The sequence below is a fragment of the Salvelinus alpinus genome, chromosome 23 (assembly GCF_045679555.1).
Source record: "Salvelinus alpinus chromosome 23, SLU_Salpinus.1, whole genome shotgun sequence".
Lineage (NCBI taxonomy): Eukaryota > Metazoa > Chordata > Actinopteri > Salmoniformes > Salmonidae > Salvelinus > Salvelinus alpinus.
The window spans coordinates 31,673,863-31,692,658 of NC_092108.1; the positions used below are offsets into that span (position 1 = coordinate 31,673,863).

Genomic DNA, 18,796 nt, shown 5'->3' on the forward strand with positions numbered 1-18,796 from the left:
ACGTGCCAGGCGCACCAGTTTGTGTCAAGAACTGCAGTGCTGCTGTTTATATTTCATGCTCAACAGTTTCCGATGTGTTTTAAGAATGGTTCACCACCCAAAGGATAGCCAGCCAACTTGACACAACTGTGGGACGCTTTCGACACCTTGTAGAGTCCATGCCGCAACGAATTGAGGCTGTTCTGAGGGCAAAAGGAAGGTGTTCTTAATGTTTTGTACACTCAGTTACTACAATACATCGGAGACATTGTAAAAATATATATTTTCAAGATCAATTAAGCTACGCTAAATGTAGGCTATTGTGAGGGTTATAGTATTTTCATGCACATTTTAGTGTTATTTAACATTTAAAAAAATATTGTATCTGCCTCCTCTTCAAAATGTGTTTCTTGTTTTACTATAGGTTGGCCATAAGAAAATAAATTCCTCCTGTGTTGCTTCTGCTCCCATCTGCATCAAATGTCTTAAAGCCATACTGTCAGTTCCCAGGAAACTCGATCCTCTTAATTCCCATCTGAGACGGGAATTAGTAACCCTGGCTGTAAACCAGCAAGAAGGAGCACTGGGATGTTTACTAAACACTATACCAGCAAAATATGTGAACTTCAAATGTATATATAGGAGGAGAAGCAAAACATACAAGACTTAGGGTTCTATTCAATCTGTATTGCTGATGCGTAACAGATTGCGTAGATCAAAATGTTAAGGTCATTTACGATTGAGCTGCATTTACCGTGAATGCGGTCTCCGCTAACAAGCTGTAAAGCTGAACCTCCGCAATACGGATTGAATAGAGCCCTTACACTATTTATTATTTTAGGAAGAACACTGGCAACCTGTCAGAGAACATTGGGGACTTGTCTGAGACCTTAATCCAATGTAAACAGTGACCGATACAGCACATGAGCCATAAGAGTCCCTGAGAGCTTATTTCCTACCACACAAAATCTCCTCATATAATATTCAATAATTTTTTTGTATACCACAGCTTCTCAAAAATATATATTTGGGATGTCTTCTTTCATGCAGTAGCGTAGGCATAACGATATTCCTCTCTCCATCTATACCAGAGGTACTCAACTCTTAACCTATGAGGTCCGGAGCCTGCTGGTTTTCTGTTCTACTTGATAATGAATTGCACACACCTGGTGTCCCAGGTCTAAATCAGTCCCTGATTAGAGGGGAATAATGAAAAAATGCAGTGGAAGTGGCTTCGAGTTCCAGAGTTGAGTTTGAGGGATCTATACCATAAATAAGATCACAATATTAAGGGAAATGAAAGTTGCCGTGTGATGCCCTTTGCTGTTTTACCAATGTTCTGGAGCATTTGTAAACATACAAAGGTTTTCCAATGCTGTGACTACACTCCCTTTGCATTTAACGGGCATAGTAGAGGTCTTCCTGCAGAAGGAGTGACTCTATAAAAGGGTGGCTCCACGTGTGGTGGATGGTGCAGAGTAGTAGGTGTTAGGGGGTGCTTGTTGTTCCCTCTGCCTCTGGGCCAAAAGAGAACTGAGGACATGTGTTTCCACTTGCAGGAGCTCACCTGCGGCTGAACATGGAACACAAGGTAATTCATCCATTATGGATGTTGAAGCAGAGCAGCAAAGGAGACTGTGGTCACCTTGTGGAGGAAGAAGCACACCAGTTCTTATCATGGCAGTTTGAATGGCCACTAGGTGAGGGAAATCCCTATCCCCTTCTGGTGACAAAACTGAGTTTAGTGCAGTTCAGTGAGCCTGCATCTCCATGAGATTAAGCCCCAGTTATAGCTGGCCTCTTTTCAAGCCTCAGGTTGGACTGCATTCATCCAAGAGCTTTAAACTGTTCCATGGTGGGCCTGGTGGTCTGGCAATGAACTGTGCATGACAGGTCAAGCTGCTGTGTAGAATCCTGGCTTGAATCATCTGCCATCGAGCCATGCTGGTGGCTGTGGCGTATGGCGGAACAATGGAAATGGCTCAGTGACATGTGTGGGGTGGGGAGAGAGTGGCGGTTAGTGGGAGAGAGAGTGGTGGGGCTGTGTCTCGGGGGCAGCACGTATCCTCAAGGAGCTGACGAAGTGATGCAATGCTGGATTTATGAGGCGGCCCTCCAACTGAGCGACAAGCTGCAGCGAGCGAGGCCGGAGCGGGAGCACACCGCAGCAGCCATCTGTTGCTAAGTCTGTCCTATCTGCATGCTAATCCTTTCACACCTCCATAAGAGATTTGTGACTGTATTGTCGAGCAGCTTTTAGGATAAGGAGATAGCAAGGGGAATAAAACAAGGAAACAACAGCCAGAAGGATGTTAAATTTAGATATGGAAGAAAATATGAGATGGGAAATAAGTTTACCGGCGGATAATCGTTGCATAGATAAATAAACTGAAAGAATATGAAAATGTTTCAGTCTACCTTTTCATTGGGTACTAACATGCAAAACATGCAGAGGAGACTCAAGGTCAGCATATCATTTGACATTCAGTAAGTGCCTCTACAATGTACCTAGTACCTACTAGAATAATTGTTCTCATGCTGACTAATCATTTGTTAAAATGTCCAGATGTACTTTGCATTAAAAATCTGTCATCCATCAATGTAGCTGCTCAGTACAAACCTTCCATTGTAACATGTCCACATGTACCAAGAAATGCACAAAGTTCTAATGCCTTTATCAGAGCAGCGCACATAATTGAAAAGTAACATCCTTGTCCAACATCTTTATCAAACAGCACAATAAAACACTCTCCATTCCAACCCGAGCCCCACTCAACCAGCACAGTACCGTACCATGACAGAGATGTGAAGGATGCGTAACTCTTCCTCGGCAGAGTCGCTGGCAGGGTAGTCTGTGGCGGACAGGCCGGGGAGGTTCTGGCTGCCATCTTGGTGGTGGATGTGAAAGAGCAGCGTGCCGTTCTCCATCCACTGCTGCCGCCATCGCACCAGAGGAATGTCCTCAGAGTTTCCTGTGATCTCTGCCAGGCATACAGGATACACAGATAAAAGGATGAGTGACACTTTTTCAAATTTCAACATTTCCATTTAAAATCTTATCATATGAGTGAGTGAGGATATGGACCTGGGTTATGAAGCATATTATGATGAATTATTAGTGCATAACCTTTTGGAAAATCTTATGTGCCTTTACAAATATCCATTGCATTATTTTCCAGTAGGGTAATAACTATTACAGTATCTATTACCCATATAGGGTAAATCCATTTGATAGCACCCCTTTTGAAATGAACAAAACCTTCCATACATATTTGCCTATTGTAGAAGTGCTCCGCAAGTTACTGTTTGGACCTGAATGCCAAAACATTTTAGAGATAAAGGTGGTCAAAGTTGACCTATTGTCACGCTCTGACCTTAGAGATCCCTGTTTATTCTCTATATTTTGGTTAGGTCAGGGTGTGACTAGGGTGGGTACTCTAGTTTTTGTATATCTATGTTTTCTTTTTCTTTGTTGGCCTAGTATGGTTCCCAATCAGAGGCAGCTGTCTATCGTTGTCTCTGATTGGGGATCATACTTAGGCAGCCCTTTTTCCCACCTTCAGTTGTGGGATCTTGTCTTTGTTTGGTTGCATGTATTTTGCACGACGAAGCTTTCGTTCGTTGTGTTGTTTATTATTATTTTTTCAGTGGTTCACATTTTAATAAAGTATGATGAACCCAAAACACGCTGCGCCTTGGTCTACCCTTAACGACGAACGTTACACCTATTATGCATACCCCACGTCTTCATCACTGGAAAAGATAAACAGTTGAGATTGATATCATTAAAAGCTTCCAAAGAGGGTTGTGAAAGTTTTTGATCATTTATTGAAAAGAAAAACATGTTAACCTTAATGTCAATTATCTAAAACTTTTTCAGATATACATATGTTGTAGCTTAGACCTTATTTTACATAATGTACGTTTTTTCTGTTGTGCCTGCCATCGATTGTGACACAACATGCTCTTGAATACAGTGTGTGTATCATATTTTGGCTGATAAATGTACTAACATTTTAATAAATGTAAACTTTCAAATGGTACCACTTTGACTTGAATGGGAATTATACTGTCAATCCTCCATAGGAAACCTACTGAAATCATAGAAATATAGATAATAGACATGAACATTTAAGTTGACATTCAACGGTGGGTGGACCAGTGGCCATCTTTGTGGTAGTAATTAGAAGTAAAAATGTCAATGGTTGTCACGTTGGTAACAACGATTCGGGAGACAGGCGCAGGAACGCATAATATTTTTGGGTCATTATACCCCAAATGACGGCGTGCCGTGTAAGGGCACGGGGACGAAGACCAAACAAACACATAACAAAAACACCAGGTTGAAACCCAAAGAAAAGAGCGAGGAGTACCTCAAATAAATACACACGCTCACAATGATTAACCCACGGGACGAGACCCGTAATCATCAGAGCAATCCACAATGGCACGAAAGCCAAAACACACAGCACAGGTAATCACATGCACCAACGGATATTGTAACAATAATCGACCCCCCATGGTGAACAAAGGACACATATATACAAATACAATCAGTGGGAATAGGGGACAGGTGTGCGTGATGAAAGTTCCGGAGAGATCCGAGACAATGGTGTACCAGCTAAATTGCTTTGGTCTAAACAGGTATTCCCCAGGAGTACGCGCAATGCCTTCAAGGGTATGCTAAATAAAAATGTATTTCACATTTAAAAAATACAAATATAACATTATTATTATTTATTTATTTTTTATTCACATTTTCAAACAGTACATTTATATTTCCCAACGGGGCTATACATTTGGGTGAGGTTTTCTACTTGCCTGAGTAGCCTCGCTTCACTGCCAAAAATAAAATTAAACTCTCTAGTGTTCAGCAAAATGACAACACAATGTCAAATACAGGTAGCCTAGGTCAAATAATTAACATCCAATCACATTAACCGTTACTCCACATTTTAGAAACAAAACAAGACAATTTGAAAAATAAGCCACAATAGTTTTTTGAGCGAGACAAAAGACGACTTTCGAGTAGTAAGACGTATAAAAGCAACAGATACCATTAATAAGAAGGGGCTAGAAGCGTCTTACATGGTGAGCTACTGAGTGGCTAGGACAGGCAAACCCATGTGGATAACTTAATTCTTCATGCTGCCGCGGACATGGCTGGGACAATGCTGGGGGAAAAGGCCCAAAAACTATACAGACAATGCCTTCATCAAACAACACTGCTTCACAACACATCAGTGATATGGCAGGAGATGTTATGAAACAATTATCGCTTCACATACAAGCCAGTGAATTATGTGCATTAAAGCTGAATGAGTCAACAGACGTGCAGGCCTGGCACAGCTCCTGGTATATGTCCGTTACGTTTATGGGGGGTCAATTAAGGAAGACATCCTCTTCTGCAAACCATTGGAAACCAGGACAACATGAGAGGATATTTTTTAAATCCTGGACAGCTTTGTGACATCAAATGGACTTTGGTGGTCAAGATGTGTTGGTATCTGTACTGATGGCGCAAAAACCATGATAGGGAGACATAGTGGAGTGGTAACGAGCGTGCAAGTAGTTGCTCCCGATGCCACTTGGGTACACTGCAGCATCCCCCGAGAGGCTCTTGCTGCCAAGTGAATGCTTGACAGCTTGAAAGACGTTTTGGACACTACAGTGAAAATTATTAACTTTGTTAAAGCAAGACCCCTGAACTCGTGTATTTTCTGCATCATTCAATGATATGGGCAGCGACCATGTAACACTTTTACAACATACAGAAGTTATTGTTATCAAGGGGCAAAGTATTGACATGGTTTCTTTTATTGAGAGAAGAGCTTAAAGTTTTCTTTACTGACCATAATTTTCACTTGTCTGACCGCTTGCATGATGACGAGTTTCTCACACGACTGGCCTTTCTGGGTGATGTTTTTTCTCGCCTGAATGATCTGAATCTAGGATTACAGGGACTCTCCGCAACTATATTCAATGTGTAGGACAAAATTGAGGCTATGATTAAGAAGTTAGAGCTCTTTCGGTCTGCATTAACAGGGACAACAAACAGGTCTTTCCATCATTGTATGATTTGTTGTGTGCAAATGAACTCAAGCTTACAGACAATGTCAAATGTGATATAGCGAAGCATCTGAATGAGCTGGATGCGCAATTACGCATGCCCTGCCCTTGCATGCCCTGCCTCCAGTCCACTTACCGATATCTGAACAAGAGAGCCTCGTCGAAATTGCAACAAGCGGTTCTGTGAAAATTCTACTTAATCAGAAGCCACTGCCAGATTTCTGGATAGGGCTGCGCTCAGAGTTTTTTGCCTTGGCAAATTGTGCTGTTCAGACACTGATGCCCTTTGCAACCACGGACCTATGTGAGAGTGGATTCTCGGCCCTCACTAGCATGAAAACTAAATTCGGGCACAGACCTGGGGTGTGTGGAAATGATTTAAGACTGAAACTCTCTCCAATACAGCCCAACATTGCAGAGCTATGTGCATCCTTTCAAGCACACCCTTCTCATTAACCTGTGGTGAGATATTCACCCTTTTTGATGAACAAATAAGGTTTTATATGTAAGATGGCTAAATAAAGAGCAAAATTATTGATTATTATGATATTATTGTTTGTGCCCTGGTCCTATAAGAGCTCTTTGTCACTTCCCACAAGCCAGGTTGTGACAAAAACTCACACTCATTCTTATGTTTAATAAATGTATTGTATAGGTTTGTGTGTGGCAGGCTTACAATGATGGCAAAAAACAACATTGAGAGTGCGCTGACCCTGGTGCTAGAGGGGGTACGCAGCTGGAGGTTGAATGTTTGAAGGGGTACGGGACCATAAAAAGTTTGGAAACCACTGGTCTAAAGGAATAGGCCCATTATATGAATTTGTTTCTAGAATTGAAATGGCATCCACCCAAGAACATGTTGTGTCTCAACCGATGGCCGGCACAACACATAAACCTAAGATGATGTAAAGAAGGGTCTAAGCTACAAAATATGCCAATATTTAAAAAAAATTCTGAGTTCAGATAATTGACGTTAAAGGTAAAATAAATGTCATAATTGTTATTAAAAAATGTATAAAATAGTTTGACACCCTGTTTGTAAGCTTTAAAATAATTTCAAACTCAACCGTTTATCTTTTCCAGTGATGAAGACATGGATGTCTCCATGGTATGGTGGGGTATGCAAAATGGGTTAACTTTAAACACCTTTATCTCTTGAATGTTTTGGCATTCAGGTCCAAAAAGTTACTTTCTCACCACTTCTTCCAAGGGCAAACATGTATGGAAAGTTTTGTTTAAATCAAAAGGGGATGCAGTTGAATTAAAAATGGATTTACCCTATAGCTACTGTATACACTGAAACATTCAGTTATTTTATTGTGATCTAACTGTGAGTGCTTTTAATTGCATGAGTGTAGTGTAACTAGGTTTATCTGACACTTACTGATGGCACTGTGCCGCAGCAGAGTGGGACCTCCCGGTAAATACAATTTATGGGCTGGCTTTAACCTACATACAAATTATCTGACAAAGTGACAGGACATTTTTACAGCAGAGAGTTCCCTCCAGGGTCTGGTTCAGCATAAGAATGTTATTAATGAGTCCATCGCCTCTCAGCATGAGGCCACCAAGGCACCAACACAAAGAATGGATTAAAGTAATGTGATTACGGCACAGTATTAGTGTACCACTATTAGCAGAGTACCTCATCTTAATGCACCATGCAGCCTTAGATCACTAAATCCACCATCTCGGTTGGTTACAGTGTTTTGGAGGGAAAACAAAGCATCTGCTTATCTAAAACACATCCTGGGATCTTTGTATCAACTGCATTATTGATTCTATGAATTATACATTAATAATCATCAGATGAAAACATAGAGGGATTTACTGTGAGGTTATTTCCATTTATTGGAAAATAATCTAGAAATCAATACATGGTATTTCAGTTATGAACACAGAACTGCATTAATGCCATATTGCATTTAGCAAATATGCTTCAGTGAGAAAATGATAATGATCGGGTAACCAGAGGTCATATAGACGAAGATGATTTATTTCGGGATTCTCAAGATACTAACTTAGAAATACTTATATTTATTTTTTTACTTTTGGATTATGTGCATATTGATATTGTATTGCTAGATATTGCTGCATTGTTGGAGCTAGGAACATAAGCATTTCGCGGGCACCTGCGATAACGTGCAAAACTGTGTACACCCCCATTACGCTTTGATTTGATTTTAATTAAATGGCCATTAAGTGAATATAAAAATCCTACAGCTGTAAACCTGAGAGAGTAATTTCAGTATAAGTATTCTAATGTTAAAACATGGAGGCCGTCTTCCTGACTGTGTTTTAACATTTTAGCTGATATGTTACACTAACAATTTTGTGACCGTTGTGTTCTGTAGGTCTCTAATTGGTACACTTAGCAGCTGACAAGTAAACCAATTAATCAAATTATTCAGTTTAGATAGGGTGCCATTTAGCCTGGAGCATATTCTGAAATTAAAACTAAGACAGTGATAACACGTGTCATGTGTGTCAATAATCTTTTTTTTTTCTCAGACCTTTACTCAAGCAAAGACTTGCTTTGAGCTTTGTTCATTTCACACAGTTTGTGGTTGCTACGGCAAAGACACATTTGAAGATTTTTTTTGAAGATTATCACCAGGCAATCACAGGTAACACAGCTATGGTTGAGGGAGGTTTTCACCACCGACAGTACAGTAGGTCTGGAGCTGCATGTGTTATATGAGGCATGTTTCCCAGGGGGAGAGAGTGCCATATGGAGAGAGCTCTAGTCTGTTTGTACTGAGTTTAAACAGCAGTGAGCTAGTTGCTGGAGAAAGAGGCCAGAGAGATTCAGCTCACATCTCCCTGCAGTGTCAGAAGCTACGCTCTTACTTTCATAGCTCCTGTTTACACCGGTAAAAGGGATTAAAATATATTTCAGCTTCTGGCAGAATTTGTATTTTTTAACTCCCTACATTGGGAAGTCTAAGGATAATAAACAAAAAATGTCAAACTCTATGCACCTCCTTAAGCTGTAAATATGCTAAAAGCCCATATTTAAACCTTGATGTACAGTACAGAATCTTAACTATCAAAGACACATTTCAATATTTTAGAGAGGAATTTTGGTCTACGATTTTAACTAGCCTACATTTGTAAAACATGAAAATGCACAGTAGTGCTTTCTGATTACAGTAAAAATAGAATATTCTAGAACTGCATTTGGAGCAATTTATTGTGTTGTTCTACATAGACAGTCACATAATCATATAATTGAAGCATAACAAAGTAGACAATCAACAGGGGGTAGGCCCAAATTATGTGAAAAGAGTACGCCTGTCAAAACAAACGAAAGAAAGAAAGCAAACATTCTTTACAAAAATGTATAGACAAACACGTTCGCAGTTCTATATAGATTTTCACAGCTGAATGCCTTTGATGGAATGTGGAAAAAAAGGAAAAACATATTTCGAAATTAAAAAACACAATGTTCACGAGGCTAAAGTACACATCCATAGGCAGCCCACTGCTCGTTTCAAGGTATGTGTCTATTGACTATGCCAATTTTCTACATGAATAGGAATAAGAAACTGAACAATCAATCAAAGTCTAGCTGCGCCACCAGAGTCTCTGGGTTCGCGCCCAGGCTGGGCTGGGTTCGCGCCCAGGCTCTGTCGCAGCCGGCCGCAACCGGGAGATCCGTGGGGCGACGCACAATTGGCATAGCGTCGTCCGGGTTAGGGAGGGTTTGGCCGGTAGGGGTAGGGATCCTTGTCTCAGTATGTATAAAAAAAAAAATGTAATAAAATGTATGCACTCTACTGTAAGTCGCTCTGGATAAGAGCGTCTGCTCTTGGCCGGTAGGGATATCCTTGTCTCAGTATGTAAAAATGTAATAAAATGTATGCACTCTACTGTAAGTCGCTCTGGATAAGAGCGTCTGCTAAATGACTAAAAATGTAAAAAATGTAAAAGTCAGTCTTATTTTAACAAGCTATCCAACACTCCCTGTATTAAATGGATGTTTGGCAAATTGTAATTTGTTAAGAGTTTTACAGCAATGTTGAATATTTCATGTTGGATGATTAGGCATGGGATATCGCTTAGAGAACAGGAAAATGGGCAACTTCAAGGTGAGGAGATCACAGTCCTTGTCTGGAATTAATGCAAAATACATGGCTTGGTTTGATGGTTTTATCATGATCAGGAGCTCACATTGTGATTCAGCGTTTGACTTCAGTAAGGGGGTGGGGGGGGGGCGTGGCAATGACAACTGATCAATTAATATTTTACACTTGAACAGCGGCAGATTACGACAACAAAAAATATTTACATTTTAGTAATTTAGCAGACACTTACATAGATAGAGCGGCTTACAGTTAGTGCATTCATCTTTAGATAGCAAGGTGAGACAGCCACATATCACAGTCATAAATACATTTTTTCAACAATAAAGTAGCTAAGCAACGTCAGTGCCAGAAAGAAAAGACAAGTGCGAGTGTTTTTTAAGACGTTTTCTTCCATTACAAAAAAACAGTGATAGTTGTTTGACAGGGTATACCTGTCCTGCACTGTAGTTAATCCCTACAAAATAATTAGAGGAAATATTATAAATGTAGGCCTAATCTTGAAGTTGTGCTTCAAGAGGTGTGTGTGCGCGCACATCTCATCCACCTTCACACACTTTACAATGCCCTTGGAGGGAGGTTTGCTCTGTTTCAAATGCATACTTTAGTATGGCTGCCAAGGACCTATTATTACTTTACTTCAATCCATATTTGTTATTGTGGCCAAAACTTTATACTAAATAAGCTCCTCTACCTTCAATGTCAGTGTCACCAGCTATTTTCAGCCACAATATATATTAACACTAGAACCGCCTGGCCTTTCAGACTATAAGTACCCGCTAGAGAATGTTGCCGGGCGTCACATTTAGCAAATAAATCAGAACCATATCAACCCGCAAGTTACAGCAAACATAAACACCAACGCTTAATAAATAGTGCATAAACTAGTATAAAGTATTAATTGCATGAGGAAATATTCGTGGAAATATAGCAATGAAAAAAACAACATCAACACTAGTTATTTGTTTAGGTAGATTAAAGGACATGGTTTGTATAATTATACAAAGTCTTAGAAAATATGTTGGCCTGTAGCCTATTTTGTTTCCCTTACAATAAAAATCTTACAGTGTAATCCATTTGATCAACTTTATTTGTAGATTTGATTAGTAATAGAGTTAAAGTAATTAATGAAGTCCAGTTACAGCTTCTTTTGACAAAGTAGAAACATAAAAGATAATAATAATATAACCAGCCAGGAGTGCAGATTAAATTATTTGCCGTATTCCTGAAGAAAAGCATCAGCGCATGAACAATTGTAAACAATGAATTGCATAAATAAATATAATATTTTAATTGTATTATGTTACTAATTTTGGCTTAGTAGCCAGAGCAATGCTGCCATGCAAGTGGTCATGTGCTGAACGCATGGACAGCACGGATATTCTTGGTGTCACGCTCGTCGAAAAGAGTGGACCAATATGCAGCGTGGTATGTTTCCATCTCTTTTAATAGGAAGAGAAAAACTCAAAGAACAAAAACAATAAAGCGAACAAACGAAACGTGAAGCTAATAATAGTGAACACAGGCAACTATACAAGATCCCACAAAGCACAATGGAGAAATGGCTACATAAATATGATCCCCAATCAGAGACAACGATAAACAGCTGCCTCTGATTGGGAACCATACCAGGCCAACATAGATATCTAATTCCCCTCGATAACCCACCCCTAATCACACCCCAACCTAACCAACATAGAGAATAAACAGCTCTCTATGGTCAGGGCGTGACACTTGGAAAAAGTGAAATTTGGAAACAGAGCTGCAACTCTTGAATTATGAGAGTTATTTGACAAAGGTAAGTGTAATAGAAACTGCAGAATATGCTCTTCCTGATACTATATAGAAATCAAAACATTTTACCTGCATGTGAATCTGAAGGAGGATTTGATAAAGTGATGATCCTTTCCCTGCATCTGTAAATTGCAAGATGCGCTCATCTCTTCATGTATAATTTGATAGGACTAATAGGCCTAACATTGTCACTCATCAGATTATTATCAATTTAATCTGGTCTATAGGCTAACTCTTATTAGGTGTGTATGTAGTTTTGGTATAGTTTAGGTGTATTTTCGATGGGCCGGCTGTGCAGGCTGACTGGCATTGTTTGCTTCCCTTCGCTAATCAACTCGGATAGATTCAAGGATATGTTTTGCATTATTCTAAAGGCCAACTGCAACACCTAGCATGTTTTTGTTTCCCTTACAATAAATGTTATTAGTAATAGAGTTATAATAAATAAAACAGTCCGATAACAGCTTATTTTTACAATGTAAAAGAGAATGGTATCAACACGCAAGTCAAATGTCGTTTCAAACATGCATTTTTCACATAACCCTTAGCACTTCACAATTCTTGGATCTACTCTGTATATGACCTTGACTTGGCTGGCAAGAGAAAAGTTACAAATCCCAAATATCCTCACTGAAATGGATCTGTGCCAATAGAGTCCAACTACAGCAATTAGACATGGTCAGCCATTTGACAACTTGGACCTGACGAGATCAATAAAGTATGGATCTTTAGACAGAAACTGCAATATTGGGCAGACAAATACAATATGTAGCCATCTTTTTTTTTTAAATGCTGGGTGTTTGCTGTAATCAGGGAGAGAATTTGAGACCCCCACAGAGGTCCAAATGACAATATATCAGTCCGGTTGTTTGTCCAGGCAGAGCAGGGCTACAGAACCTCTGCAAACGCAGACAGAGGACTCAGTCTCAGGGTCTTATCAGAGACAAGCAGAAGGCACAACAATGAACTTATCATCAGCCAGTGACTCCGCAGGATGTAGGCTGTAGAATCACTGCTGCTCTCCGCTTACCGCAAGCTGGCTCGGTTCGTTGATCATATACAGCAACAGAACCTAATCTGAGGACATTGCCTTCAACTCCAGGCACTAGCAAAAGAGAGTTTGCCAGGTAATATAAAAAGCAGGCCCTGTAACAATAATTCAATAACTTTGTGGAGACCTTTACCACCTGCATGTCAAATAGTTACTCGGTTTCAATCCACAGCCTGTGAGAAATCAGCAGGAAGCAAACAGAACAGAATGTCTGGGTAAATGGTAGGTTTGCAACACAACACGGTTTGGATAGAAGGTTTCACCAATGGTGTGACAGGGATCAGACAGGCGCATGCGGAGGATATAACTTACATGCAATTTGATAAAAGGATTCTAAGGATTCCCATGTGGCACAAATGGCAAAATCAGGCAATTGAGAAAAAACCTGAGGTTGCCATGACAGCATTTTGTAAATGAACCCAAAAGCCTCAAACTAATAACAGTCATGTTTTAAATGAACCCAAAAGCCTCAAAATAATAACAGTCATTGGCTCAATCTTTCAAAACTCAGGAGGACAAACATGAAGACAAAAGAATGAGGCAGGAAACATCTACTAAATAGATGAATAATTAAAGAAAATGATCACAGAAATGTAGCTACTGTGGAGTTTTCAGCATTAATTGTCCCATTCACGAAATTAGGAGATAGCTAGGCCTACATCACTGAAAAGCCATGTTTTGTGCTTTGTTTAATTCTTTAGTTTGGAAAATGATAACTTGCCAACTGAATTAGAATTTACACATTAACAATCACATTTTAGTAATTTAGCAGACACTCTTATTGTCACGGCCATCGAAATGAGTAGACCAAGGCGCAGCGTGCATAGAGTTCCACATGTTTTATTCCGATGAAACTCACAAACAAAAATAACAAAGTGCAACGAAACGTGAAGCTATGCAGTGCTCGCAGGCAACTAGATATAGACAAGATCCCACAATCTAAGGTGGGAAAAAGGGCTGCCTAAGTATGATCCCCAATCAAAGACAACAATAAACAGCTGCCTCTGATTGGGAACCATACTAGGTCAACAAAGAAATAGAAACATAGATTTGCCCACCCAAGTCACACCCTGACCTAACCAAATAGAGAAAAAAAAGGCTCTCTAAGGTCAGGGCGTGACACTTATCCAAAGCAACTTACAGGAGAAATTAAGATTAAGTGTCTTGCTCAAGGCCATATCGACAAATTTTAAACCTAGTCGGTTTGGTGATGGCAAAGTTATTCTTTCTTACCGGTTTTGGTTTCTCAATTCTTTCAAGAGAGGATTTTAACACTATTCCATTCCATGTCTGCTGGAAAGAGTTGAGTGATCCTACTTCAAATAGTAAAAAAATAAAAATATTCCCCATTGAGACAATCTAGATTTCAGCAGCCATTTTCAATAAATGCTGAACCACCCAAAATAGGCATATCAGTGTGTCAGTCTGACAGGAAGTAATGACTTGAGTGATCTGAGTGGTTCTGATCTGTGACAGTCTCAAGGAGATGTACAGTACTTTTTTCCCCTAGAGCAGCCTCATGAGGGTAACATACTTTCAGGCAGATAGAGGAAAAATACCATAAAATTACAGGAAACTAGACCTCTGTGCGAGGAGACAATCAAGATTGCTACGATGTCTAGCATGAGGAGCATTGATTATGCAGGAAGGAACATATGTTTGCTCCCATTTCATTAGCAGCATCCCTATCCTTCCAGATCCTTTTCAACCTTTCATCGATGTACTGATATAATTATTTTATCTCTGTTTCTCCAGTCTATTGCTGTGGCTGCATACGCTTGATACAAGCCTAGGTTTTCTTTGCTAATGGTCTAACAGAGATGGTTAATGTTATAGTGCCTTCGGAAAGTATTCAGCAACTTGACTTTTTCCACATTTTGTTACATTTGTTATGTTTTTTCCCCCTCATCAATTTACACACGATACCCTATAATGACAAAGCAAAAACTGTTTTTTATTTTAATTTATATTTTTTTTAAATACAAAAAATAACATTTACATAAGTATTCAGACCCTATACTCAGAACTTTGCTGAAGCACGTTTGGCAGCAATTAGAGCATCAACTTTTCTTGGGTATGACGTTACAAGCTTGGCACACCTGCATTTGTGGAGTTTCTTCAATTCTTCTGTGCAGATCCTCTCAAGCTCTGTCAGGTTGGATGGGGAGCGTTGCTGCACAGCTGTTTTCAGGTCTCTCCAGAGATGTTCAATCGGGTTCAAATCCGGGCTCTGGCTGGGCCACTTAAGGACATTCAGAGACTTGTCCCGAAGCCACTCCTGCGTTGTCTTGGCTGTGTGCTTATGGTCGTTGTCCTGTTGGAAGGTGATCCGTCGCCCCAATCTGAGGTCCTGAGCGCTCTGGAGAAGATTTTCATCAGGGATCTCTCTGTACTTTGCTTCGTTCATCTTTACCTCGATCCTGACTAGTCTCCCAGTCACTGCAGCTGAAAAACACCCCCACAGCATGATGCTGCCACCACCATGCTTCACCGTAGGGATGGGGCCAGGTTCCCTCCAGACGTGATGCTTGGCATTCAGGCCAAAGAGTTCAATCTTGGTTTCATCAGACCAGAGAATTTTGCTTCTCATGGTCTGTGAGTCTAGGTGCCTTTTGGCAAGCTCCAAGTGGGCTGTCATGTGCCTTTTACTGAGGAATGGCTTCCGTCTGGCCACTACCATAAAGGCCTGATTGGTGGAGTGCTGCAGAGATGGTTGTCCTTCTGGAAGGTTCTCCCATCTTCACAGAGGAACTCTTGAGCTCTGTCAGAGTGACCATCGGGATCTTGGTCACCTCCCTGACCAAGGCCCTTCTCCCCCGATTGCTCAGTTTGGCCGGGTGGCCAGCTCCAGGAAGAGTCTTGGTGGTTGCAAACATCTTCCATTTAAGAATGATGGAGGCTGCTGTGTTCTTGGGGACCTTTAATGCTGCAGATATTTTTTGGTACCATTCCCCAGATCTGTGCCTCGACACAATCCTGTCTCGGAGCTCTACGAACAATTCCTTCGACCTCATGGCTTGGTTTTTGCTCTGACATGCACTGTCAACTGTGGGACTTATAAAGACAGGTGTGCTCCTCTCCACAACTATTTGCTAAGAAGCTAGCATTATGTTTGCTGGCTGGCTCCCCTGACTGTTGTTGACCAAACGTGTGGCAGTGACAAAGGCTACACAGCAGGTGAAGGCCATGGTGATGTCACATGGAGCTGCCTCTTACTGTGTCAAATTCATACAGTTACAGCTAGCTACAATGTGTGTAAACTGTCCTTTCTCTGTACATTTTGTACTGAAAGTTCACTGTTTGAAAGAACCGTGACATTTCCAAGAATTCCTTTGAATTACAAAAAAACATACTTAATTAAACTCTCTTTTATAGTAATATAATAATGAAGTACAGTACATATGTTCACTCTTGAACAGTACACAAGCCATCCGTTGTGTGATCAATCCATCAACTGAAGAAACTATACATCACTCTAATGACAACAGACCAAAACAAAGGCATTGTTTCTGATACATGCACATCGTTGTTACAAGAGTACAACAGAACACAGCAGAACTAAAGTCAACAGCTGCAGCGTAGGGGAAACCAATCATTGTGACAAAAGGATAACATTGATATGTTTGCCTTAGTATGGATCATTATGCAAATTCCCACTTTTACTATGTACAGGTAGACAGATTCACTTGTAACCGATGGATGATGCTGATCTGTCTACCAAACAAGACGCCGATAAATTATGCAAATGTTACAGCTGTTTTCAGGCAAATGAATCCCAGTGGAAAATAGGGCTGTCATCTTAATGTGAGACCCATCACCAGGTTTCAGTTATAGCCTAGCATTAATGAAACCATAGAAGTCACAACACAGCCAGTGATGGAGCTGTTACTGGAGCCTGAGAAGGAATTTAACACCCTACTCACTTTGACTTTGACCAGTCAGTTATGTGTGAGACTTAACTAAATGTCTGTCAAGGAGCTGGTGGTTTGACAGAGGCTCCAGATATGTTTAGACCCAGGTCATCTTATAAAAAAATACATTCCTGACACTAAATACCTTTGAACTAAATGTCACGTACATATACGCATGAGTCCAGAATTGCACATGGGTCAAGGTGAATGTTAATTAATACGACAGCAAATTAACTTAAAGTGCAGAGGTGTTTTCATTTACTAAAACGTACATCACCTGGACTGAACCAGTGCCTAGGCCACCATGTTAGAGGACAGCACAACCTTAGGAATGGTGACTTAAACCTTGGCACTGGCACTTTTCATAACAATCTAGCAGTTCGTCCCAAATGGCACCTTATTTCCTACATAGTGCTCTACATGACCAGGGCCCTGTGGTCAAAAGTAGTGCACTATGTAGGGAATAGGGTGCCATTTGGGACTGTACATCCAAATTGGCATATCCCCATAACTTTTACCTCTGGCTTCATTGACTAAGACGACAAAGATGCCGTGGGAGTATGACTTGTCTCATTCTATCTGCTGACAAGACTTTCACCTCCATTTTAGTTCCAGAGAGTACAGACAACGTCTTGAGAATATGAGGATAATGAAAATGACAACACCCCTTATATGTTCCCCCATGGAGTCAATTATGAACTCTACAATTCAAGAGAGTAATGAATTACATTGCATTCATATCACATTCAGTTAGTATATTATACAATATATATATAAACACTCTGCAGCAGCTAAAAGGAGATAGATAAATTCCTGCTGGTAAGGAGTGGTAAGGAGGTGCTCCACATGCTCTCATGCATTGTTAATGTAGCCGAAGCTTCAGGAAGCAGGGAGAACCTTCCTTGAAAAACACACTACTGGCAAGTTGATGCTTCAATCGACTGTTTTATTCAGTAAAAACTCAAAAATAAACCGTGTTTGAGCACAGAACATCTCAGAGGTAAAATGATTGCATACATCTCGTATTGTTGATACACCTGCAATGCGAATAATCGTAGTACAATTAGTGCTATCGCACTACACAAGTCATTATTGTAAACAACATACTGTTATGACTTTCAGTCAGTCATTCATGTATCAGTTCATTTCAGATCTGAAGTGTGTGACGTGTGGTAAGAATTCAGGATTATTATTACCAAAGTAAGCACCATCAGATCACTTTACAATTACATATTTAACTTTGACAGCTGTTCTTGGCACACCATTGAGGTAGACAGTAGACCTGTATATACCAAGCAATGGGTTAATGTTTATTTATATGCCACATATAGACATCATCCATTTATACTATGAAGTTATAAATTGTAGGGGCTGAAACATCGCTTTGCACATACTGTATAAATGGACAGTCCCAATCTAACCAAATTCACAAACAAAGGATATCAAGGCCTGTTAATGTGTCCAGTCTACTGCCAAGTAAAGACATTAGCCTACCTCCAACAACATGAACCCAGGTCTAACGCCAATCAACAACCAACACAAGGTAGTGTCCTCGCCTCATCAGTTGGCTAATATTAATTGATGCTAATGGTTTCAAATGCTAGCAATAAGCTAAATGCTAACCAATGATAAACACCAGTGGTGCTAACATGCATGTGTAATATTTACTGGCTAAACTCTTGATCTCTACCTTGACATGGAACATTCTTTAGCAAAAGCTGAAAAAACAATTTAATTTAAATTAAACTAAATATATATCAAACAGAGTTGCATGCACTTAAAGAGCTACCCACATAGATAGCATAATACGAAACAAAAATGATCAATCATTTTCAAGAACAGCTTCATATAAACGTGGCTTCCAATCTAATGAAAGTGTATGCTACTTATCAGTGGAAAGCAAATCA

The 18,796-nt window shown here is 40.1% G+C and overlaps 1 protein-coding gene across 7 annotated transcripts in view; it reads right to left on the reverse strand.

The window, feature by feature from the left end:
- Positions 1–18,796, reverse strand: part of LOC139550800 (astrotactin-1-like) — a 261,506-nt gene that overhangs the window by 218,224 nt on the left and 24,486 nt on the right. For all 7 annotated transcript variants that reach the window (XM_071361962.1, XM_071361963.1, XM_071361961.1 and 4 more), the window contains exon 2: positions 2,773–2,960. In XM_071361962.1, the coding sequence (XP_071218063.1) occupies positions 2,773–2,960 (188 nt within the window). The remainder of the gene's footprint in view (positions 1–2,772; positions 2,961–18,796) is intronic.